Here is a 27,873-nt window from a genome sequence, read left to right as displayed (position 1 = left end):
GTACTAGTATATGTTGTTTACCGTACTGTTTTGGAGTTATGCTAGTTGATGTTGTTTACCGTACTGTTTGTGAGTTGTACTAGTGTATATTGTTTACCGTACTGATTTAGAGTTGTACTAGTATATGTTGTTTACCGTACTGTTTTGGAGTTGCGCTAGTTGATGTTGTTTACCGTACTGTTTTGGAGTTATGCTAGTTTATGTTGTTTACCCTACTGTTTTGGAGTTATGCTAGTTTATGTTGTTTACCCTACTGTTTTGTAGTTATGCTAGTATACATTTGATTACACCAATAAATAAATAAATAAATAAATAATAAAAAAGCAGCGTCCTTAAAAGATCGCTTTTTGAGTGACAACAAAGAAAGATCGGAAGTTGCATACAAGATTCATAGAATGTGGATTTAAGTATTTAAGTTTTGTTATTTCATAATGATAAATCAACAGCATGTTCTTGTTTTCAATTGATACTAATTACTCAGTCGGAGACGTAAGTCATTAATATTTGTGAATCCAAAATCATTTTAATCTTCAATGGTGTTTCTGTTACCCGAAGGCCAATTTGACGAAGTATCTTTCACATTAACTTCTGCAACATCATTAGACAACGCAAATGAATTTGTATATGATTTTTATTGTCGAACTTGTCATATGAACGATTGTCTTCGACATTTTTATAGAAAATACATTGACCATTGACGAACATAATATCCTGCATAAAGTTGTGTATTTATTTAATATGGACAAAACGACGTTTAAGTACTATGGGCACATGTAGTATATTCAGTGGAGCGGACAGGTTACGGTTGACTGGGGTGTGACAAGAGGAAACCCGAATAAAAAGCAATTAAACATTCATGGAAATAAATACATTTAAAATATCGCGAATTTGATATTTTTGTGTCAAGAAACTAATATTATGATACATTCACCGTACGTTCATAATTTGTTTCAATTTCATTTCTTAATTGAAAAGTTAGCACGTGTGAAAAAAATATAGTCCAAGATACTCTCAGAGTGGAATCAAATCATATGTGGTTTCATTTCAAGCTGTTTTGCTTACTTTAACAACAATCTGTCGATGTGTGAGACGTCTTTTAGGAGAAATATGTCGGAGTACTTTGGGATATTTTAATTAAAAGTGTAATGATTTGAATTTGAAATATTTTTCTTCGTGTAGAAAATAAAATAAAATAATTTAATTCAGAAAAGCATGTACATACAAAGTTTTAAATGCTCTCCTTAGATATGGATATCTCATCTGTAGAAATAAAGAAACGGGTAAAATTTACTTTTGAAGATACTGCAAAGTATCAGCTTTTTGGGAGCCAATTATTTGTACGTAGAACATGATAAACAATGTAATGATCTTCATTCTGTCATTATTAGCGGGACCATCTCCATAAAGAATTGCGATGTCGTCATTATAAGTGAAAAGTGGAAATATAACAAATTAAGACGAGTAAAAAACAAACAAAAAAAAGAGTACTTTCTAAATGCACCAAATCCGGGCAATCTTCTCGAATTTCAAGTTTTTTGGAGTATGATGAAATTTCTAAAATTTAATCAATCAAGCTTTCGGAATGTAACAAGTCTTTCGGACTCTGATTGCAACTTTTGAACTTTAAGGTAGAGTGTCCCATCACTTTCTCGCTGTATAGACCTTCGAAAATCATTTCCCTGTTTGCTTATTTTATTATTTCACTGCTGTATTCACTTTAGAAAAACACTTTAACTGAGATAAAAGTTTTTGATTTTTTTCCCCAAGGCTGTTGCAGAAAAGTTTAAGAACAGCAATAACTTTCAGGATCAGTTATGTCGTTGCTGTAAGATTAAAAAGCATCTGGTCCAATTTCATCAATATTCCTTACTATTCCTTAATTTAAGGACATTTCATAATATAATTTAAAGAGGTTTCTTCCTTAAATTAGGTAATGTTTTCCTTTGGAAAATGTTAAATCAAAGAATATCATAATGAAGTTAAGGAACATTTATGACGCCGGGGCCTGATCTAATCCCATGCTGGCATAAGATATACTTTTCTGCCTTTGTGAAATTTAGAATTTATTGTGAACACGTTTTGGTATATGGGAAACAAATCAAGGTTTAAAAAATGCCATGCAGAAAAAGAACTCTTCTTTCGCTGGAGATATAGTAAAACGCTAGGACACGCCACCTTAAGGAAAGTTGTTTGAACTGTTTAACCATTATATTCCCGATATATCAATAACATGGAGTGTATACTGCTTAATTACTTCATATTGTGATTACGGTTTCACCACAATCTTATTCTATACGTACATGTAATGAATATGATAATGATACAAATGTGCCAAGAAACCGACATGCAACGAGAGCAACATGTATACCAAAACGAACGTTCATGCACTTATCACCAAGTTGTGGTCACTCTGAAACCTGTCTTACACTTTTCCTTTTAGTTTGCGTTCTATGTTTGACCGGTATTCGGCCTCCCACTCTATGATTCGGTGCCGTCGTGTTCATAACGTCAATATCCTCAGTGTCTGTACTGTCCTCTGTGACGTCATCAAGATGATCACGTTTATATTTTATATGAATACGGATTTTCATTCCGGGTGTCTGTTCGTACTGATCCATCGCCTGATCATCCTCATTTTCCTCCTCCTCACCCTCAACTTGTTCGCCGTTTCTATTTGAGTCTTGCCCCGCCCCCACGTTTTCTGGAGACCCCGCCCTCCCTCCTAAGAGCCGCGCCTCTGCCTCACCATCAAAGTCTGTTCTGTGGGTATTGCACGCTGAGTCTGCCTCTTCAATTGTACTATGTTTGCGTTCATTATGAAAATTTGAACCACGTTTTTTGTTCCGTCTATTTCGAATTTCATTTTCTCGTAAAACACGATAATCCGACAATGTCAATTGTTGTTCTGCACCTGGACGCTTTTGACCCTTCCCTGTGATTCTAGGAAGTTTGTCGTAAACATTGAGCTCTGGCTTCCGATTCGTATGCTGCCATTGCACAGTTTCCGGTGTGCTAGCACTTTGATTTTTATTGCTGGTATTATTATCGGGTTGATTGTCCTCCAGGCCCTTGGTGGGTGAGATGTGCGTGGTGAGTTGTGTGGTCGTAACTAATGACGGGGGAGGAAACTGGACCACGGATTCCGGCTCGTTGTGCTTTTGTACAGAAGTTATAGCTAGAAGATCGGGTGCCGTGAGGTCCATTTCCTCTTTTGTACTACCATTCATCGGCGGAAGACGCTGGTTTTTCTTCAGAATATTCTGTCCCGATAAACATGTAGAATTCACAAAATGAAGATGTTTCTTCAGGTCAAAAATCCTACGATATCGTTTTTGATATTCTATTTCATTATAAGCACTTTGCTTTCCAGGTCTTTCCTGAGTTTCCAGCAGATCGTCTGAAGATCGACTGAATTTCCTATCTTTAGTGTTCGTCTTGCTGACCATTGTGTTCTGTGAAGTTTTTGTGTCGGTACTCGACTGCTTGGTATAATCCGTACTGACAGAAACCATAGACTCGCTTCCCCCTGTTACCGACTCCGTAGTTTCCATAATGTCTTCTGCATCTCGCAACCGATGACGTTTTTGGCGCCTTTTCCTTGATCCATCAAACGTAGGTGAAATGACTGGACGCGGGGAGACTCGTTGACTGTCATGAACCGGTTTGGTTTTCATCCAAGAATGGACCTGACGGTCAATGTCCTTTTTCCACTGGTCAGTGTTAAGGTGGACACCGGTCTTGCCTCGTCCTGGCATACCCATCATGGTCTTATTGGTGTTGTGCCCGCCCAAATCTTCGTTCAGAAACGTCACCTGCCTGAAACACACACGAAACGGTTAGAAACGGAAAAGATATCAAATTCTCAGCAGACTCAATCGAAATGAAGAACTCAAATGTTATCCAAAAGCCAGTGTCATCAAGTTATGATAACGATTGGGGCGACCCAAGATGTTGTTTTGGTGCAAGTAGTGAGTCCATTTTCTGTGTCAGATTGAGGAAGCCCTAGAATTTCGGACAGTTCCGTCAAACCTCGGCAGGATTCCGAACCTTAACGGAACTGGCCGAGATGTTAGATTGTGTAACGAAGGCAAGCAGTTGGAAGGATTATAATCTTCATAATTTAATGCGGACATGACAAATGAGTCTGCATTTTTAAACTCCATATCTTATTCCAACAAAACGAGATATAGAATAATGATTTATTAGTTATTAGAATTGGAAAACTTTTTCGGAATAGCAAAGTAAACAAGTTCACTCATTGCATTTCATAATACACACGACCCCTTCGAGAGCAAGTACGTTTGTTGATGTTGTGATCAACATCCATCGAGATTCTATAGGTACCTGTGGTGTAATGAACACGGTCAGTACAGTGTTCACACCTGATTAATTAAGTTAACACTCGATTACAACCTTACAAGAAGGTCGTGCCAAGTAAACGGTTTCATTATCTTTATCTGGTGTAGGAAAGGAAATCAGGCCAAGTTCTACTGAAAACAAAGAAATATGTAATTATAATTAGGAGAAAATTACTTTGTTTACAATATTCTGTACCGAACGATTCCGGATAAATGAGTTAGCATATCTTTGGAGTAAGCTTGCATAACTGCTAAGTTAAACTGAAATCTTGCAATCCAATTACACAAAGTGAAATTTGACCCTACAAGTAATATAATATAATATTTTATAATATAACATGATACAATCGTAAATATCATATTTATTAATTTATTTCCTATATAATAACTTTGATATAACAGTAATACATGAAACAAGACTGGATTTTTTTCATTACGTGTTGTCACGTTGAAGGTTGAACGCCTCTCTATCGATGTAATTATTTTTAGAAGCTAAACATGTTATCCCAAAAGCTTGTAAGCAGAGCAAATAAATCGATAGTACTGAATGCTTCAAACAGAGGGCAAACAGCGGAAAGCAATTAATTATCATGTAACCTTAACCAATGATTTCTCCCTCATTTCAACAGTTAATAATTAATTTTCCCAATCATATTATTTTAACAATGACTTCTGTCTATTTAACAACATTAAACAATGCTTGATCCCGATAATATGATGTAGAATAATTCTATCTTTAAACCTTACACCATGATTGCTAATTATTAGTCTTATATTTTGCAATCAAAGATCAACATTTTTTTTTGTGCAGTGCAATGTTAAATAACCATTTCCTCCTGTCACATACAACGTTAAATAATGATTTCTCCCTGACATTTCACGAATCAATAATATCCTCTCTTCTTGTAATGCTTAATAAATGATTTCTCCCTTTCGTGTATATGGTTTATATCGGCAATTTCTCACTACTGTATAGTTAAAAATCCATTTCTTCTAGCATAACGAAGGTGTCAATGGAAAGAATTAATCAAATGCCTATAGTTTCGGTTACTTACCACTAACCTGACAAGGCCACATGTTTTTTTTTCTTTTTTCTTTTTGTTTTTTTTTATATCAAATTCCTTGATTTTTAAGCTAGAATATTAAGTATCACAAAATCTCTCGGAACATAAGGCATTATCGAAATATAGAAATAATATTATTTATCGAAAGTTGCATTAAATAAACTACTAGCACCGGACTACAAGGCGCCGATATATGCCCCCTTTTGTTAACCCTTTTTATAGAGAATAAAACAAAAACCATAATATTTAACAACTCGTATAAAGCAAACATAGCATATTAACAGCACTCAGATATTGGAAAGCCATACAGTACACGTCCTTATAGACAATACATGAAGGTTGACGTGATTTTCTGCACGACCATAAGTACACCAGTGTTGCAGGCTGTTTGTATTAGTCTCGTCGATGGCATATTACCGCATTTCTTAACACTTGAATTTTATGTTTTTATATTGAAACCGTAGATTCCCTTCAATCACGGACTTAAACCTATATACAGGTCCGTTATTCAATTATTTCTGCTTGCCAAATAAGATGTTCGCAATTAATACGTGTAATATCGACAATGTTTGATAGACAGATGCACACGAGTTAGTGAACCGCTTTCTCCCATTTGTTTTGAAGAACATGTAATTCTGACCAACACCAACCTTATACCACAAAATAGTGCCGTTCCTTATAGATATACGCAGATATTATATTACATACATACATATATATATACCTCTTGCAATAATGGACAATACGACAAGGCAATAATTCATTACTAACCTTGATTCGGCGAATGTCTTTTCCCTGAGAAATATCGAGAATATTTAACTTATCAAGAACACTTTTTTCTCTAAAAGGTGATTGACACTTCAAAAACACCAAGATTTGTATCATTTCATAGTTAAACTATACAGCAATACGCTCTCATGTCATCTTCAGACGTTTTGTGTCGTGTCTGAAGTTTTTAACATTTTGAAACCGCTCAAGTCGCACATCTGCTTGCCATTAAAGACGCTGTCAACGATTTCGTCATATATAATTCCCGAGATTTTAAAAATAGTCCGTAGCATTAATATAGTAGACACCCATGCCATGTACGATAAAATGTACCAAAAATGTCCATGAACCCTGAACAATTCAACTCACGCTCTTGCATTTGACAACATGACATATGCTGTTTAAACTTGAATATTGCTAAATGCCACACTTCACAAAATGTACCAAGATGTAGCCCCAAAGGTAGCAGAAATTATAATGCAAAACCGATAACTGACTGGCGTCACATGTCACAGAACCTAACCCACGTATTGACTTAATCCAAAACTCGTTACACTGGACAAACAAGAAAGTTTGATTAAGGATCGACTAATTGTAGGTTATCGACGGACAGAAAACCCGTGTATCAGTAAGGTGTAAGCCAGGTAGAGAAATTAACAGCCGAGTTGGAAGTCAAATGACGAAATAATTATTATATATATACTATCGGAGGTGTGTTTAGATATTTGATACATAACAGCACCCGACCAAATCAACCACCTGACCAGGTATCGTGGACGTAGTATGGAAACCCGTATTTGGGAATATTATATTAAACTCGCTATTTAAATGAATAAAGTAAATAAATCCCAGGTAGGACGCCTCTAAATTATTATTGCATATAACTGTATGCAGTAAATGGAATAACATGGGCTTTCCGCACTCGAAGTCGAATTCAAGGCAACTGACACCCATCCTAATTACGTTCCAATCGTTTTTTGTTTAATGCATGAACACAACAACGTCATAAAGGGTCACGTGAAAGTGCTAAGCCCATCAACGCAATAACGTCATATGAGGCCCCGCATCGGTATACATCATCCAATATAGCCCAGCAGAGCAATAAACATTACATTCATCCACACATAAGCCTTTATAATCCTTCGGTACAATAAGGGCACACATGGTTCATGTTCTTGGGTATTCTCAACAGCTCATCAAAGCAATACGTTCATCAAAGGTTTGCCCTGTAGATAAGATGATTGTAAGAGGCAACTTAATTTGGGATTTCATCTTTTCTCTTCTTTTCTATCAACTTCCGAATGTCTCCCTTGACACTGCCTTATTTTGGCTTGTAGTTGAGTGTTTGCCCCTATGAGGAAGGCTTTTGGCACTGTTCCTAGCCGAGACATACCAGAGTCTATAGAATGGTAGTTTCTGTACCAATGCTTAGCACTCAGCATCTTTGATAGTGGGACGACTGGTCGCCCCTTGTCAGTATATTGTGACCGGATGGGGTGTCCTGTTGGGTGTTGTTGGCAGTATACTTAGTTAGCACTATAAAGTCGGCATAGATTCCGTGCTATCACTAGGGACAAACGCTAAACATACCACAGCCACACGACTCACGCATGCATCTTGCACACAAGTGAGGCCATCCTTAAATTACCTTAGCTTTTTGGGAGGACCTTAAACAATATTAGACTTGTAGGTTTTATAACAAAGACGTGTGTGAGATACATGCGTGTGTCACCATCCTTAAATGTCTTGTCCCGGCCAGGGAACGAAACCGAATGTCTTCCTCACAAGGGCAACCGCTCAAGTAAAGGCCAAAAGTATTTTTTTAAGGAAGTGTCAATGGAGACATTAGGAGAAGAAAGTAGAATACATATACAGATAAGATCTCAAATCAAGTTGCCTCCTACAAATCCTCACGTCCTACCTACAGGGCAGACAGAATAATATAGCTTAGCCTGCTCATCATAGCAATGGGTTCATAAATAACACATATTTTTGTCTTAATGACAGATCAGCAAAGTAAGGAAGACACAGTAAGCCACAAAAGAGATAAGACATAGACACAAATGTAGATAACAACGATACCAGATCGGTGTTGATGCTGAAAATACTATTGTAGTGAACTAGATTAACGATGGCCATACAACTTTCTGAGCGTATATTGAAAACTGTCAGGTAGACAACCTTGGCTAAGTAGCTTTCGAGTTTGCCTTGTTATTAGTGTAGTAGCAGGCTAGATAATACAATGGATATAACTTACATTGTAATCACAAGATATGAAACCGAAGATGATTAGTATTTTCCGAACTTAAACCTCCGGAGGAATATGAGTTGCATCGAGTAGAAATATAAGACATTTTCTGTTGCTACCTTTGTGGGATTCCCTATTTCTAAGATTACAATCTCATTCTTCACCTGTTATGTTCATTTCCCTTGGTGTCCTGTTACACAAAACATGGAACTTAACACGAGCTAAAACACCCCAATATTTCACGCAAGATCAATTGTCAAGAGTTTTTATTAGAATGCGTATTCAATATCGGGAGAAGTCGAGCACTGTCAACTTAATATCGTCCAAATGTAAACGTAAACGAATTATTCTTTCATTAATTCACAAGCTAAAAATAAATAAATATAACTATATGAAAAATGTGTGAACATTCAAATAATTATATCACTTCAAAAAGGGAATACAAGAATTTATCAAATATTTTGTGGAAGACTGAAAAATCATTAAACTGAAAACAGCTTTTGTGTTTTGGGGTGTACATTATAAAGGTTTTATATTATCATGTTATGACCATGACTTTTAACACTATTTAACGTTTGTTTATTACCTTAGGGGCTTTTCTCCATTAGCTCTTTAAATTCCGGTGATTTAATTAACTGCCACAAGGCTATCGAATGTGATTAGTTCTCTCCTTTTTTTTTGCTATTTGATTGAAGATAATACCCTTGTACATTCTCTTAGCTCTGTAGAGTAAAAACTGAAGTTCTCATGAGGCTACTAATGTGGACCCCCTGAAGATGAGGGTACCATTGTGGATCCCCTGCAGCTGGGGCTACTTATTTCGAACGACCCCCTGCAGTATTGCAAGCATTCACATGTGTCTATTTGGGGACAAAGATATATAGCAATTCAAAGAATGCCCCATTGTTATAATCTGAACCTGGGAAAGTTTCTTTATTCGTGGCTAGTGTCTCTCTAACTGTATTATATGGTCAGACCGTCTGTCAAGCTGCAATGTCGAGGTGCTGGAATTTCAGCATGGTGGCTGTCTTAAAATGCATAACATAACTATCAATAGACTCTGTCGTTAGCGAAAACGAAAATATTGACATAGAGAAATTCCCTTCTAAAAATTAAAATAAAATTTGGAATGCACATCACGTTCATCGATGGTCATGGGAAAATTTCACATAATAAAAATAATCAGCAAGATATACTCTCATATAACGATGTCTTGTCTGTCAATAAATTATGCCAATATTCTACTAAGTGTGGATAAATGAGAAAAATAAACAGCCGAGATAAAGGCTGTTTTTATTAAACATTAACAAATACAGACCTTAGATAAACACATCGATTGTTTAAGCTCAATCCTTCCTAGTCCTCAACCCATTATCGGCTTCAGTATTTACATGTCAGGGTCGAATTGTATGCTATGAAAACAGTCTGCTTTAATGTATTGCCAAGTCTGTTATGTTGATTTACGAGACTGCCAATGCCTACTATATATACTTTGGGGAGGAATCGTTATGCGAGCACTTAATACAAACAATCAAATAATACTTCTATAACAACTTGAGACGAGACATAATTGGAAGTTTGATTCAGGTAAATACAATTTATAAAACTACTTTTAAAAAAATCCATTTGGGGATTAATGAATTTATATCAAGATCAACTCAAATTGATTATGTCATAAGTGAATACTATCTACCGTGTTGTACGAATGAAACTGCAATCTTGTTTGCTTAAATAGGACTTTGCTTCCGCGGCCATGACCATTTACCGACAGAAATATCACTTCAAAGTGCGATCTCACTGAAATGTTATAACCCGGTTTTTATAGTACCTGCATTTTTCTAACATGGCTTATCAGGCAATTAAAATTACGGAAAGAATGAGACTTTTAGGAAGATAAGACAAAAGATATATATATTTATATAAACGTGCCAAATGTTGCAAAAGGGATGTAGCATATCCAGTATAATGGGTTCTCTAGTGATCCCTAAAACGCGACTCTAGGACACTCATTTCTCAAGAGGATCCCTCATTAGTTCCCCCTACGAGTATGCAGTGGCATATAGCAAGTAGTTCTTTTCCTCGGCTCTACAGGTATAATTCAAAGTTAAAGGTCCCCACTTACTATACTCTCAGGCCATACAAGGTTTTTCTCACCACCATGTAGCTGAAACTTCATGAAATAAAAAAAAAAAAGTCATTTGTATATATGTTCTGCAAATATTCTTGACTTTCGAGAAAATTTAGTAATATGTGATAATTGATTGAGTTTTAGAGGACAAATAAAACACAAATAAACTTGAGATTAATTAAAGAGAATGATCAATTGTTAAAATCGTAGACAAATAACCTCCGCGTGGTGCCTTTTCATCTGCAAGGCAATAAGGACTTCACATTGTTCCCGGCAGATTTCAATGTTTGTCGAACTCTTGACATCACGAATATACGACTATCACGTGATTCGGTAATTATAACTATAAGAAGTACAGTCTCAAGTATGCATACATCTCGAGAGGTTCCTTTAAGTATTTGTCAATCACCAGTTGAATGGTGCTTGAACTGAAGTAATTTGTAACCGTTTTTCTGTTTACTATAGGATGAAAGTGTCTCTTTCAACAGGAAAATCGTTTAAAGGAAAATATAGTATGATGACATCAGACAAATTAACACAAGCAATAAACATTTAAACAATCTTAATATAGAGTAAACAATATCCTACCAAGCACCCCAAGACATGACCGTGAAGAATTGTTATCTTTTGACGAACAAGTACAAAAGAGAAACAAGGGTGGCTTGTATAGGTGACGTACAAGTGAAACTAACCTTCAAATATTAATGTAATAATAAATTAGTATGTGATGATTAATCAATATGAAACTGCATCATACAGCGTTTTAGTCCTTTGTACATGAAATAGACACATAAAAATGTCTTTCATCTGGTAATACTATGTGATTTCAGAAAGGAAGTTTCAAAGAAAATTTCAAATATGGAAGGGGATGATTAACAATGTGATAAATTTTGTTAAATTTGGATATAGAAAAAATCTTTAAATGATGTAAAGTATTCTGAGACGTTTCCATTAATTTGGAATCTACTACATTGGAAGTAGCACCTCTAACATTCCCTTTGAGTTTTCTATTTACCTGGATTAGCAGCCAGCCAAAAGTTTCCCATGTAACAATTCACCGTATTATCCATTTCCGAATGATTCAGTATCCAGAAAGAGCACATTACTCTCTACAACTCAGTCCGTCGGTTTCACATTTCAAAATTAAGATATCTGTTTGTAAAAAGTAATTAGTTTAACCGATTATATCACCCACGTACATTTCATCGGTCCAGTCCAATTTGGCGTTATTCCCGTTGAAGGAAACCGCTTATCAACAAAGTGCACCTTTGGCGTCAGTGAAAGTCATAAACAACCATGAGTGTGTATATATAGAAAACACAGATATTTCTATGTATTCAAACTACTGTGTGTGCCATCACTGTCATTCATCATTAAGGAAAATGTCCATGGTTCGATAATACACTACATCTGATCCTCTTTCAGATACATGTACAAAGTAACGAACGGTAGCAACCATACCTTTGTCAAACATCACGCTTGAACATTTGATCTCTAGTCACCTCTAACGGTTCAAGGGAGCAGAAGTTCAAACCTCATTCACAACAAAATGTAAAGTGTATTTCAAGACGTATTAAACAAATTTACCGTTACAATCTACGTATTGTTATCAAAAGTAATGCTGTTACGCATGACATTATCAATGTCCCTCATTACTCACGCGCCGACGACAATTACCCCCTCTAGCGGTTGTAAGAGCCTGTCAGCATGCTTTGTAGCAAATATATGTACTTAATCTAAGTTCATGTGAATACGATCTAGCTCTTTCAATAAGGCACAGTGATATTGAGTATAATTGAAAGTAGCCGATGGCCCATAGATAGTCATTTAAGTGGTCAGTATCAACAGAGCTGTGTCAGAGAGACTGTTGAAGAGCGTGCCGCAAAATTATTCCCGTGATCGATGCTTAATTATAAATCGATTAATGATAACGATTAATCATAGAATTGAACCTTTCTTCTGTCATGTCGAGTATGACAAATATACAGAAAACAAAAATAATCTAATCTGTCTTTTTACACGTACGAACGAAGATAAAATCATATATTTCTTCTGTTTATCTCTTAATAAAACCAGTGGACGATATAGACCAACTGTACAGTGAATAAACATTAGATATACAATGTATAAGGGATTACTACCCGGCGATTAATAAATTCCTCAGTGATCATTAACGATCGAGATATGTGCGTTTATCGCCCTAGTTTTGAGTTTCATTCGGTATAAATTCATCATGTAATTTAGAAAAGATTCTCATACAATGTGTTTTGTCATAAGAAATAATGAGGTACTGTTATTTTTTAGCCTATCCATTTGAAGGACATATCTAGATTGAAGCTAGGTGATTATGTATTATGAACTCACATGTTTACTCATTAAAGGTAGAGCATTTTGAAATAGCTACACACTATCACCATGAAAAACCATTTTAACAGGAATTAGCAAAACAAGATTTATGACAGCTTCTAATGAATACAAGCTTGTCATTTTCGACACTTTATAGAAGATGTATATATATACTTACGGGAGTCGGCCACCCATCCATGCTCGTCCAATAGACCAAGTCATAGTGGTGACAATGTGATAATCTATCACTTGGTGATCCGTCCGAATTTTTCTCTATTCATTCACTTCAATAAGATCTCAGGTAGTCTATATCCTTATCCATACATAACAATAGCTAAAAATAATGTTTACAGGTAAACACCTGGTCTTATATGTCCATATCCACATATTTGGAACTAGTATATCATAGTCCATAGCACTAAGTCACTTCATAATTCATGCGATTACTACCTCTGTCTATCTCATTGAAGCCGCCATCTGGGCAGTTCTGAGTCTATCTCCCGAGTTGACCATATATATGGTTGTTTACGTATTCTGAAACCTCGTCCATACAACAGACTGAGGCTAGCACACGCCTCTAGTGTTCAAATCTCTTACAACTGTCATAATGAAGACATTTAAATAATCCCACTTCTTAATTTCCTACATGCTATTTGTGTTAATAATCAGACTGTATAGACGTACTTGTTAGACGGGCAATGATGATATTGACCAACTAAGTACCCAAATAGAAACCCTACCACTGAACAAGGCAAGGACAATAGGCTGGGAACAATGGACCGCCCGGTCACGTAGGGAATCGACGCTATTGCTAACTCAATTAACTTCATTCAGACACATTTAGAGGGACGGAGATTTTTAAGGAAGCCATACATAAAGGAAATTGCTTAACCAGGCCCGGTCAAACAAACTCTTGAAAGTATCCGACCTTACTCTGTATGAACGCTTATTAAGCAATGTTCCACGACAATTGGCAAAAAGTTATGTCTATTAAGTATACACACATCTGATTGTTTACATTCATCATCCCGTAACAATGAAATCTGTCTTTACGTAAATACACCAGGTGTGATGTTTAACAGAAAATGAATTTGAGGAGAACTTAATTCTAGGTCAATTCTAGGCCAAAAATGTATGCAAGTGAAATATATTGTCACGGAACAAACATTTATCAAATGAATGACTTTTTCGTGTTATTTATTTACGGGTTTGACACTTGGGTATTTAAAGTAATGAAAATGTTTTAATACATGGCGAGCGTCCTTTGAAAATGCCGTCAATATCTCTATTATAGATTCGTTTGAAATTAAGCTAGATAAAATTACTGGTTTACAATACTATCGTGCAAAATGACATAATCGTGTTAATTTTATCGCATAAAATTGAAAGATATTTATCTTTATGGACGTGAATGGAGTGAATTGAAGTATGCAAGAGCGGACACACAATACGATCTAGTAAACTTAACTCAAGATCATTTTCGCTTCATTATACAATACATGTACTCTATCTCTACAATATATATATATATATATATTGTAATATAAATCAAGCGTGTTATCAAACTGATTAACAGATATATCATAAATTCGCAATGCCGTTTATATTTCATGTTGACCAATATGAAAATTTCATTCAATGAAAATTGTTGGGGCATTTTGAGTCATAATGTGTGACTAGAGCACAATTGCGACATTAATTAAATCGTTCTTTTAATAACACATAGTCATTTAATCATATTTTATTCGTCGGTTTTACCTGTTCATTTATGTTACATATCAATTTACACGTTCCTGGGTAACTTTAAAATCACTAAAGAACTTGACCCGTGAATTGATACTAGACTCATAAAACATATTTCAATTTGTCAACATAACACTACCAGAAAGTACTGTCCCTAGGAAATGTTGTAATTAATGTGATTTGAGCCATTATCTGATACAACGTTAAGTGCTTTAAACATTCTTTTACAATAAATTACGTTCATACTTAATCATGTATATTCAATATTCATTTTTTAACCTGCACTATTCTTTGCTTAAAGTTAATCTTCCCCTTTTGAAAGTTGGAAATATGAAATTTGTTCGAATTTTACATGAAAAGAATTAAGATATCACACTCCTTTGATATGTGGTTTATTGCTGGTAGAAAACATCACTGACACCATATTTAGTTTAGAGAGATTGTCTAGTTAATCTCCAGAATACAAGTTAGGAGCTTTTGGTCAGGGAATAGGATTATCGTATAATCCTGTCCATGGACAAATTTACCTGGACGTGAGGGAAAGATACTTAACAGGGACACACGGTCAACCATTCAGGTCTTAGAGGATAAATCAATAGTAGTTTAGGTGGCTACCTATGGTGTAAACAATGCAACACTATCGCGGTAACTATTAACTCAATGTTTAAATCGATAGTACCTGACAGGTTAATCGTTCTGTAAAAATATAGTGGAGAATTATTTCGATATAACTGTATTTTACGATCCAGACGACCAATACAATTGAATCACTAAATTGAATTATTGTAAAGAGGGTTATGTTTGTGCTTGGCAACTTCCGTCAATTTATTTTCGTGACGGTACAATGTTGCACTTGCTGACATTAAAACGTGACTTTTTCACTCATAAAATGTTCCAGATTTTGCTAGAGAAATGTCATTTATTTTATGTTTGCCGAAACCTTTATTTCATACACTGTTTTATTCATTCATGGTTATAATTGTTATCGATACTGAATTTAGTGTAGAACTACAATTGTTCATAACTTAAAAAAAATAGAATAATAAAAATATCAAGCAAAAAACGATTATTTTACGGTACAAGATCCTAATTTGTTCAACAAGCAAAGTTATTGTTAAATATTAACCGACTTATCAATATCTAAACCTTAAGTTTAAGCCAGCGGATTAAGAAAAACATAAAATATTCTAATGCCACATTCTGTTTTTGGCGGAAAATAAATCCGGAATAAAACATGCTTTGTTGATAGCATACTCTGTTATGTAGACATCTGACGTAAACACCTACATGCATACACTATCTAGAAAAATAAGAATGAGTTTAAGTCACTTGTTTCTTTATCATTAGATACACTCGTTGACTTCTCAAGATTTTACGAGGATTTTAAACCCCAAACAAACATATTTGAGCTAAAACAATAACTGAGGAACTTCTGACAAACTTCCAGCAGAAACCATTATCTTTAACTAGGTTATTGAATGACAAACGCTTTTCAGCGTGAATATAATCGTTTACACTCAATTATTTGTCATTTTTTTCTAATAGGAGCGTAGATAATGATACAGAATTACACCATTTTGTACCTGGGGATCAATGGCCAATTAAAACACATTTGCTAATACTATATTCAATAATCCAGTCGCTCTTCCACACCTAATGCTGTTATAATGTACACCTATTTCGTTCAGGAGGTTATGATTTCAGCACGAACGCACCCTACAATAGTTTATCACTTCTTAAGGTAGACACATCATAATTATACATCGGACTCCTGATTGTTTGCTTCCTTTATAAACAACACAAATTGTTCTTTGACATTCTAAAACGCAATATTTCATAAAATATAAACGTGATACCGAACATTTGCACTGATACGTAGACTAGTTGGATTGCCGATGAACAGGACTAGTTATCTGAACTTAAGTACCATAGGAGAAGTAAATCAACCATTTGATCAATTAAGAACTCCGCCATTCATCAGGCTATGAGATATCTACCTATCGTCGCCCAACGATGACAAATACTTAGTTATGGTCGCGTGTCACCGGGTTCAAATATAAAAAACATATTCATACAATACGCCGCAATTGTTCCATTGTCATGCATCATAATCGGTGATCTAATAATTTAAGACAGGTTCTGATCTGTCTTTGTTACATAGTTTATGTAGTTGTGTAGGTTTGTCGCGTCGTTCTCCGAATATACAGGGATTGTAATATATATCTTATATATCTGAAACAGTTGTACCGTATACTGTATTGTACCGGAATTATATTAATACTTTGAATATATAAATACAATCAAAGGACTTATAAAAATATCATCCTGTAAACATGAAGGCACAGAATTAACTTGAACGACATTTTATTATAAAATGAAACGTATTACGTTTTAATATAAATTTGGAATGACATTGCTTCTATATATAAAGTCAAACGCTTGAAAATGATTTTAAGGTACATGGGTCCACTGTACACATGTTGATAGAAGTGGAAGGATAAATAAAGTTGGGTAGAACTAATATATTAGATGTAGTCATATACAATAGCGCGCAAAGGTTCCAACCATTGCACAAACAAAATTAAAAAAAAAAACCTACAGGCAAATAAGAGCCCAGTGAAAGATAGAATTGTGTGGATGCATGGAGCTCCACTCTAAACGTATACCCTAAATACAATGTATATCAATACCCTATATAAAAAAAGTAAACAAAACAACAAACAAACAAAAATCAAATTGGTCAAGGTTCCACTGGACACACACAATCTGACTATCCAGGTCAATGTTCAGAAAGTGGCCGGACTACGTCCATGGTACTCAACCGAATTATAAGATATGGGGGAGATTATAGTCTACTAATCTTCTAATCTACATTGATTATTGTATTGACGTCACAAGGAAATGTCTCTGCGGGTACATTCTACGTATGTCTAACTTCAATTGAAAAGTCCAAAAACATGTGAGAGTAGCCTAATTCCTCGGATATAGTAATGTTGATAATGTACTATTTCTACTAGTCTATGATTTATTTGGTAAATATATCATCTATAAGGTTGTTAAGAACTTATCATGATCTCACCAAAGTAGAATAATTGTATAGTGTCATATAATTGTTATCAATAAATTGTCTTTCCGTCAAACAGAAGTTCGATAAATGTTTGAAGATAACAGTTACGTTGAGTGGTCAGTCGTCATAGCGCTTAATATGAAAACGAAATGTACCGATAGGTACCTTTCGAATTATGAGCAACTGTCACATTTCAAAATATGTGGTTTCAATGAAACAGACAGGTACGGCTATTTCGGGTTAAGGATAAGTCAGTCTTACAAAATAATGTGATCGGACGTTGTGTGAAGCAGCGGTATTATGGAATATTAGGAAGTTAATGATCTAAGATACACAGGAGTTCCTCAATATCTGTGATCATCATTCACACATATGACGTAATTTTTATATACTCCATAGCATATATGCGGATAATAAAGTATCATTGTAAAATGGTTTGTTTTAAAATGATCACGTATTTTGGACAGGTGAACGTTATTAGAAATCACTAAATAATTTCGAAATATTTAAGGATTAAGTTGAATATAATGTTTTTTGATATTTTTGAGATATCTCTAAATATCTCTAAATAAACGACAAAATGCTTTATAACTAGAGTAAACTCCTTTTTGTGTCATACATGTAGCTCAATAACATAAAAATATTCAAATTAGTCCTTATGATTTAACCTACTATATATAATCCTTTTGGAAGTCACTTTTATTGACGGATTCAACCTCTTAAATTTTACACCTCTGTATCAGCCAATCAAAAGCGACGTTACAAACGGAAACGACATTTTGTTATCTTATTGGCTGATAACATCATTTTACAAGCAAGAATGAATTATTTAATCATATTTTTTACACCATTCATATCTATAATTGTTGTTTTACTTGAATAAATCACGTATTCAACAATATTTCATGAAGTTGAATGTCTTTTCTCTACCTGTAACTAATTTTGAAATTATGAACGAAATTTGAGTTCACTCAACAATAATCACATATATCAAATTAGTAATATCTGTTAATATTACTTTTGATAACTTATCAAATATCATATTTCATTTTTGTAATTTGCTTATCAAAATAATTCATATACGAAATTAGATATCATAGATTTGTATGTATATATGTAAATACATTTGTATAGGAAAAAAGATTTGGTTTACTTTCTTCATGGTAAAGTAAAAAAGTTTCGGAACAATTGTTCACTTATTGTTTTACTTACCGGTATATTCGAGAGCAAGTCATTTGTAATGTTCAGGTAGACAAATCATTATCAAGAAGAATATCACATATTGTCGCAAAGATACTGAAGTCCCCATTACATTGATTTCTAGATAAACACAAACCATATACACTTTCGGGTGGCATGGCCACTACAGGTCGAGATTGTCTGATACCCGGAGTGTAATAGGTTATACCGTATAACCATAGCTAGACTCAAGAGATTACATAGAATCCTAAACCCCCTTATGTTTCCTTCAACGTTAAATAACACGGCGGTGTTTATCAGAACGGGTGAATTCACAACCTCAATAGGTTTATCCATTGTAGGATTAGTGGCGATTTTCACAGTTATTTTAGTATTATGGAAACAGTGTGTTAAGTCTGGCGATTTATTAAGATAGGTCAGAAGAATAAGACTGCTTTCAGCGCAATTAACAAGGCATCGAGATAGATCGGCCGATTAGGCACCCGATCTATCAGCCATTGATACAAACACGGGATTGAACAGGGTGAATTCAATGCTACTTAATCAATGGTGTTCAGTCTGTAAGGAATTCGCTCATAGGTGATATTTTTTCTTACAGTATATATTCGAATACAGTTTAATTATATTTTTTCATATTTCTTAACGGCAGCTAATTATAAATATTTCATTCAAACTACAAATGATCGGTAAATATATACTAAGAGTGTCAAATACGGCTTATACGAATGTGTAATTCTTTGTTCATATTTATTGTGTGATATAATCTATATTTGGTTTAGTAATATGACAATAATCTGTATTGATAAGGTGGTCTTCATACATATCAAAACAGAATTTCTCACCCGTTCATGCCTTTCTTGTCATATTGATATAATTATAGAGTAAGACAACTAATCAGTTCACATGAACTTTATATTCATATATATAACAATCACTCAACGATCTATTCTTTATTGCCGAATATTGAATACATACACTATTTTAAAGTTTATTGTACAAATAAATTGAATCACTTATTCAAATACTAGTTGGCGTATTAAAAAGCGTTTTATTGATAAACAGTCACAATACAGTATGTCTATGGAAGTAATTTATTTTCATAATACGTCTTTTTAAAACGCCTGAGAGATGTTATAAACGATAATGGTACCCTGTCATAACTATATTCATAGTTTAGAATTTCAATTATGTTGATACGCGCTCTTCAATATTTCACACCCCTAATGCCCTATAAGGTTTGTTTATAGGTAGCGAATGGTAAAATAAACAAGTAAACAATCGAACAAACCACAGACTACATAAAACAAACTACATAGTGACAAAACCAGATATTGGTAAACAATATGCATCAATATAATCAAGTTTGAAGAATTAAGGTGGCATGGAAGTTTTTACCTTAAACAGACCGAAGACCAGGTAAATTAGATAGAGAGTATAAAAGTCAGATTTACCTTCATTCGATAAAGACGATGAAATTTAGTTTGCTTAGAATATCTGACGGCCTATACTTTTATTATGCCATCGTTGTTATCATTGACAACTGATTTCAAATAAATTTATCTGTTCAAGAAAAAAACATCCATTGAATAAAATAAATCCGCATACGTATACAAGGTACAACCAAGTAGAACCTGTCTTGCTTCTTATGATAATATACGTGAAAAAGGGGAAGCAACTCCTGTTTAAAGTTCAATGTACCAGGAAGTTTTATTGCGATATGCATACGCACGACAATAGTAATAGAAACAACGGAGAATACTGACTAGTAAACATGCGTTTAAACAAATATTGCATATTTCATATATTTCAATTACATAAGTATGGCCAAAATGAAGGATTCGTTTACATTCCCAATTTTTCATTGACCGGTCACAAAGCAATCTATCTAAAACGTGAAGTCTCAGGCTCGGCTTGATGTCCTGCGTTAATACGAATATATAATATGAATTGATATGCGAAAAATCTTATTTGGAGTTTCTCACATGTTCGCTAAAACAGTTGAGGGAACAAATTGAACTTGTATGATTGATATTTAGTCCTTTCTCTCCGATTCTATTAATTGATTAATTGATATATTAATTTCAAATCCGAAATTTCACCTTCCCTTTTTTCTAGTATAAATGAATATTGAGGGGGGTATACATATATGTGATAAGACAATTTTAGTTTTCTTACACTTACATATTTTTTTCTAGAATTTATGTTTATTTTCGTATTCATGTCTTCACGAATAACATTTTATAATTCCAGGAATTCAAATTTTACTCAGCTCTGTTAATGTCTACATTATGTTTATGATATCGTCTCAAACTGAGGAAACTCATTTGATTTTAGTGAGGTCAAGGTCGAATTAAATTAATTTAATTAGCCACATAGTCTGTTAACAAATACAGTCTACTCTGCATGTAGGATGATATAAATGTACCTTTTGTGTTAATTCCATGATTCTAAAGAAGCAACTTTTTTCTTCCCTCATTTCTATACCATTTCTCATCCAATCAGGTGCAGACTATGGATTATGACACACCAAAGTCGTTAAAAAGATGATGACAGTGAACAGGGATCAGATATCTATCTATGCCAATATTCCGGGGCCATGGCAATTTGAAGCGACCATGAAGACGATTCCACTCAAAAAGGAAACATTCCTGAATAACATTTTTGTGATGACAGAACAATACCAAACCAAACAAGAAATAAATTCTGTACTTCATGGTGAGGAAAAGTCTTGCCTTGTAATGTGCATTGGAGTTCATGGTTCTTCATGACTTCAATTAGCCCCCTTTCACAAACACATTTACTTCACCCTAAACTACCCATTTTCGTAATTTTGGAAAAAAAGATGCAACCAGTGCAACTAAATTTTATCAGGTTGTCCTAAATGTCTTTTAGTAATCAGGCGTATAGTGTTTCAGAATTTCTTACTTTCTGTTGTCTACTCTCTATGCTCAATTGTCCATTGCACAACGTCCGTTATTGCATTCTCTTTCTGCCCAGTCCTACTTGTCAATAACCCTTTTACAAACCACTTCTACCTCAATGGCATTATTGCTATACATAAACATTAGTACCATATAAATGTATTACTTTTAGCAAACTTTCCTCCTATTTCTGTCAACCTTAGCTTACCATTTAAACCCAATAGTGCTGTTGATAAGTAGATCGAAACAAGCACCAAAACCTAGCATTAGAAGAGAGCATCGAACAAAAACGGCCATACCTGATTTTCAGTGGAAGGAAGGAAACGCGCTTATAATAAGCTTGGCTATCCATATTCCTTTCCCGGACAAGGTTCGCCATGCGCATAGCATTAAAGTCGTTTGTATTGGCTCGTTGCAGGCGAAGTTGACGGTTCTCCTTTTCCAAAGCCCGACTTGGAGACAGGGAGGAGATGAGGGACGACACAGAACTCGGAACCAGTGATGGGAGCAGGGAAACGGAGGATGAACCTATGGAGGCTGCCTTGACCGATTCCAACCCATCATCGTGTTTGTCCAGAAAACACTTCTCTCTCATGTCACATGTTGGTGCTGGGCAAAAAGATAATCAACGTTCACTCAAAAATCATTCAATTTGTTACCCTATTTACTTTCATTGTAGACTAATCTGAAGCCATGTTTAACATTTTAAAGTGTTCTTCAATAAAATGTGTGGATCAGTATCGAAGAAATCATTGTATTGTTATCCATGGATTTTGTGTACTACATGCATATACAGTTCCCTGTCAGAACGAGGTGGAACATATCTTGGCAGTATAAAACACTAGAACGTCGATGGTCTATAATCCATCGATTTTTCTTCTGCATTTTAATTACTTACTTCTATATACCCAAATCCATGCAATTTTAATCAGTTATCCAAGGTTGTCCAAAGGATTATATCTATTGATTTAATAATCAGAAATACCAGTGAATAGGCACACGCCATGTTTTCATTTATACCATATAAATGACATATACTACAGGTATACTGCATTCTTTTTCACTGACAATATGGATTTTCATATCGCCTTTCAAAAATTATAATTGCAAACACTGTTGGGTAAACAGCTGCAGTGTTCGGCCGTATGAAAAAAAAACCCTTAAATATTTATTAATGCAACATACGTAACTGATCCCATCTTATTTAAATAAAAAAATATAAACAAATATACAAATTATACAAGAATGTGTGATGATAAGACTAATTAACAGGCTGGATTCATCAACATCCCTTTAAGTAAGAAACTTCTTTAATTTGAACTTTTCTATAGGAAAGCACATATGAGACCAGAAGAAGATAAATCACAATATTGATTAACATCTTATAGCACACGTACTATACACTTGTAGAAAAATGGTATTTTGGCTTTCGGGTAAATAGCAATGATTAAAGAATGCAACATTTCTATTACGTTTGATAAATCTTTAGTAGATAACTGAAACAGTCGACAATTCAAAATCAAGGTATAGAAATTATGAATGCACTCCATATTGAACTACGATACGATGTATAAAGATATTCTTAACAGTATTTGGACTGCATCCAAAGAATGTTTCCTACAACATTAAACATAGCCAGTAATGAATATTTGTATAATTAAGCAAAATAATGACAAGTTATGAATATCATCAGCTTTGTTAAGTATAATGAAATTATATTAGTGATTTAAAACACAATTTGATATAACAATACATTAAAACACAATTTTACCCTTTTCAATCATATTGACACACAATGTACAGTTGTACACGTAGTATGCATATAGAACATGCTAAGCCATCGAGGATTGGTATTAAATCACATATTAATCCACTGCGGAAAATATAATCCTTGAGGCACCATATTGGATTCCCTTCGAAACGCAAGACTCTGAGACAGTAATGATATTATAACATGTAAAATTAAGTTAGTAGGTATTCCTAAATATTCAGGTGACGGGTGCAACGTCATTGGAGCGTGGAGCTCAATACACCCTGATCATACCTATCTATATACCAGTTAACAAAGACACCAACCTTTGTTTGACGTTCAACAAAGCCGTGTCGTTACCATCAGATAGCGTGCAGATGGTCATAAGAGAACAGTGTAATACACAGCAATCTGGAAACCTAAGACAGAAGAATTAGATAGAGACGACTAAAGTAGCGCTCTATTTATAATAAAGTAGCTGTCTGCAGCTCTCTGCCGTGTTATATCTGCATGAATATTCTATATAACACGTAAACCGTACAATATGATATCTGACGCATTGCATCATATGAAGTAAAACCCGGATATGACATTTCACTTCTATGATTTTTCTATCTACCAAACATCATTTGTTTCAATATTTATTTCTGTTTTATCATAGATATGAATAATTGAATATCAATTCAATGTATAGGGTTAGCTTGTGTAATTATTAATTCTTATCTTAATTGACATATATATATTTATCCATTTGGTGAAGTTGATAAGGCGTAGCACAGACCTTGTAGAATTAAAATATTTGCTTTCAGTCAATACAGTTATTTTAGATTATACCAGTTTGGTATGAAACCATAATGACCGAATCAAAAGTTCTTGATTGTTATATTAGATATGAAACTTGTTAACAAAAGCTTGGAATCGAGTATATCTATCTTGACAAGAAATTTGCATAGGGCATCCTGATGTCACAATGATTATGACGTCATAAACAGAAATATCATGTCAATATCTCAAAATAATACCCTAGACGTGATAACCAATGAGCATTCAGGAAAATCCAACCTTATATAATATTAGGATGTATATGTATATAGAACTAAAATGCATTCCATTGAAGTTAAGTAAACAATTCACTGATGTCATTTTGCTATATGGAACGCTATTGTAAAATATTCTTCCAGAGTTGGCCCAGCTTCAAACGATAGATATATTAACTAAGTACAGAAAAAAAACCTATCTCATTAGTAAGTCAGATGTACCGTAAATTATGTTGCCTTGTTATGTTTTTGTCCACCTGACTCGGTTGACCAAAGCGTAAGCTTATGTATACACTGGCAACCTAACATCAGCCAAGATTTTAGAAATATTGTTTGCATTTCATACAATGTAACACATACCTCAAAGAATAGATAAACATAAGTACCTTTGTTTATGTCAAACAGACTTTTGATAATAACGCCAAATAAGGCTAGTCTCTGTGTAAGTAAACTTTGACAAAATCATTGTATTCCTTATTTATGATCTAGTACACCCTTTGATCTTTCAATAGTAAACAGTAACGTACCTTTTACATGTTTGTTACATTCTGTAAGTTTGCAATCATTATTAACAAATTTGAGAACCGCTCGTGATAATCTCTCAGCGGTATCATATAACTCCTATTCATAAATATGACGTACGTTTTGCAAATTTTAATTGCACGAAAGTAAACAGCTTAAGTTGAATTATGACTGTATTTGAAATGCTGCAAACTAATTCTATCTAAACTCGAATAAGGCTATAACCATATTTACGCTATAGACATTTGTACGAAAGCAAAATTAACTTTTAGATACACTTTATATTAAACGCTAATTTCCTACATTTTTAAGCACAACTATCTTAAAAAATTAGGTGATCTAAACATGTTCAGTGCCTCAACATCAACTAGTATATTTAAAAAAAAATTACTTCATGAGTTGAAAGATCAACAAATACCCGACGACGTGAGTTTATTTACATTGTATGTTCTATCAATTGTTTTATCAATCAGATAATTAAAGAATTTAAACACATATCATGACTGACTTGTTAAGGTTCTGATTTATCAAATGTAAGATTATACACAGGCTAGATCTTCTATTATGTGCACAGGGACAAAAAATATCAAGAGCCGGTTCATACAATATACTATATGTATCACTATAATCCGTGGAGGGTTTGGGAATTTGTGTAAATTCCTGTGAATATATGTACATGGCTATAAGAAAACGATGATACGTGAACTATTGTGTGAACGAAAGATATATATTTTAAAAGGCAGGCGTGACAACTGTGATCTATATTTTTTCTAGTTCTACCAGTTACCTCCCATTTATTCAAATAGTCATGATTCGTTATATGACGAATTAAAGTCATTTTCTTTTTAAAACAGATTGCTCTAAAAGCTTAAGATAATAAGGTATAAGTGGGGCGTTTCACGTTTATAAAAACAGATTTATTTTGTTTCCTTAATTGAATAACAATTAATTTTGATCATTTAACCAAGATAGTATGTCAAAATTAAGCTAAACCTAAAAATTCTGCCACACATATTTGTATTTCCTTATCCAAATTTTTATATTTCTTTCGGCCAATTTCGAAATTCTTCGTCAACACATTAGGCCCTTAGAGCCACTTTCCAGTCCTTAAAGGACGAAACAGCTGTATACATGTAATTAATTCCGGCTCTACTCTATCTAGTCTCAATTTCTTTTGATAGTTTCTTTTAACTTCACTTCTTATGTTTGTTCTGACACGTATCTTCCAGCGACTCATCCTGCCATATTCTTGACATTTTGATAATTCCTTTATAATTTGAAGGTGCTTGCATTTTTAAAAGAAAATATTTTCCATTTTCCCGTTAATTCCCGATAATTCTGTACCAGAATAAAAAAGAATGTCCGAGTTAACATTTTGATATAAAATATTCCTAATGATACAGAGATGAAACATTTTCTATCATAACAATTCTTTACCAATATCAATGATAAAATAACAGTAATGTGTTGCTGTCAATACTCCACCATTACACTACAACCATGGAAAATGAACATGTGGTTTACCGTAGTCCTTCTCCTGTTACATATTGAAATATTTAACCTGAACTTATTTTTAATGCTATGTATTCATAACACAATACAACAGCGGGCAATGCTCTAAATGAACCGAAAAGCATTTTAAAAGTTTATCATTATAATTTAATCTACTGTACACAATCCCTCTAAAACAACTGCTTTTATTGCTGCTCTATTTTCATGCGATCTAACAAGCAGTGATGTCATTTTTTACGTGATGGCCTGATAACAAACTTGTTTAAGCTAATGGAAATGCTTATAGCAAGCAAGATATTATAATACATATGTAGTACAACAGTTGTTTATGGGTATGTTGATGTTAATAATGTACATGGGTTATATCTAGTCATTGAAGGTCAAAACGATTTTATGAATAGCACGTTACCATCTTAAAATTCAGATAAGGTAAAGGTAATGTCAAACACTTTGTCTTTTCACACTCCGCCAATCTGAACCACTACACTATTCCAGTAATTAATCAATAGTCATCGATCGGAGTGTTAGGTATGCATGAGAAGGGAGATAACTGTTCGAGCCTTAAAATGAGAATTGGTTACATAGTAAATGCTCGACACTAGAATTTCTTATAGTTCACGTAGTCTTAAACCTTAATATCAATACGTCGTAGAACAACTAACATGGAAATTCATATCGATTTAATCAGTATTAGCACCAGTATATGGAAAATGACATTAAGCATTTTCTTCAGTTCCATTTGATCTTACAGAAGGTCATTGCCACAAAGAAAGAGAAACATTTTTGGAAAAACATGGGGTCTTTACAGAGACTAGTTATACCTCAAATTTAATCTTATAAATGGGTACTAAACACGAACACGCCGATAAAAAAAGTCTATAATCAAGTTAAAGATCATCCATAACTATTTCCTTTTACGTGTTAAACAAGCCAGAAAAGGCATTATTTGCTTATTTGCTAATTCCATAGCGCTTCATACACTTACCTTATTTATTTGAATTCTGTGTGTCGGGTGTGGTCAGACTATGATCTATTGCTGGATATGATGCCGGGTCTACGTCCTGCTGTCGATGTGGAGAAAGTACGACATTTTCTATGTCGTAGTAATGAGAATGAAGTCTGAAAAAGTCCCACTCAAGATGAATATCATAGGCGTCTGAATATCATAAAGACTTATCATTTCTATAAAACGAGAGACCAAGAAAAGGA

General features: G+C 34.1%; 1 protein-coding gene across 3 annotated transcripts; it reads right to left on the bottom strand.

Annotated features, from left to right (window-relative positions):
- Window positions 1–613: 613 nt before the first annotated feature.
- On the bottom strand, window positions 614–27,866 carry LOC117330731. 3 transcript variants are annotated; one of them, XM_033889183.1, is made up of 3 exons: window positions 27,650–27,866; window positions 22,143–22,452; window positions 614–3,816 (listed from the first exon to the last, which is right to left on the bottom strand). In XM_033889183.1, the coding sequence occupies exons 2-3, from the start codon at window positions 22,436–22,438 to the stop codon at window positions 2,406–2,408; spliced, it is 1,707 nt and encodes a 568-aa protein (XP_033745074.1). In that variant the 5' UTR covers window positions 22,439–22,452; window positions 27,650–27,866; the 3' UTR covers window positions 614–2,405. The 3 variants fall into 3 exon arrangements, with proteins under 3 accessions (XP_033745074.1, XP_033745077.1, XP_033745076.1); XM_033889186.1 differs by lacking the exons at window positions 22,143–22,452; window positions 27,650–27,866 and adding an exon at window positions 18,935–19,098; XM_033889185.1 differs by lacking the exons at window positions 22,143–22,452; window positions 27,650–27,866 and adding an exon at window positions 13,091–13,490.
- Window positions 27,867–27,873: the final 7 nt, after the last annotated feature.

Source organism: Pecten maximus, chromosome 7 (genome assembly GCF_902652985.1).
Source record: "Pecten maximus chromosome 7, xPecMax1.1, whole genome shotgun sequence".
NCBI lineage: Eukaryota > Metazoa > Mollusca > Bivalvia > Pectinida > Pectinidae > Pecten > Pecten maximus.
This window is presented reverse-complemented; position numbering and strand designations above follow the sequence as displayed.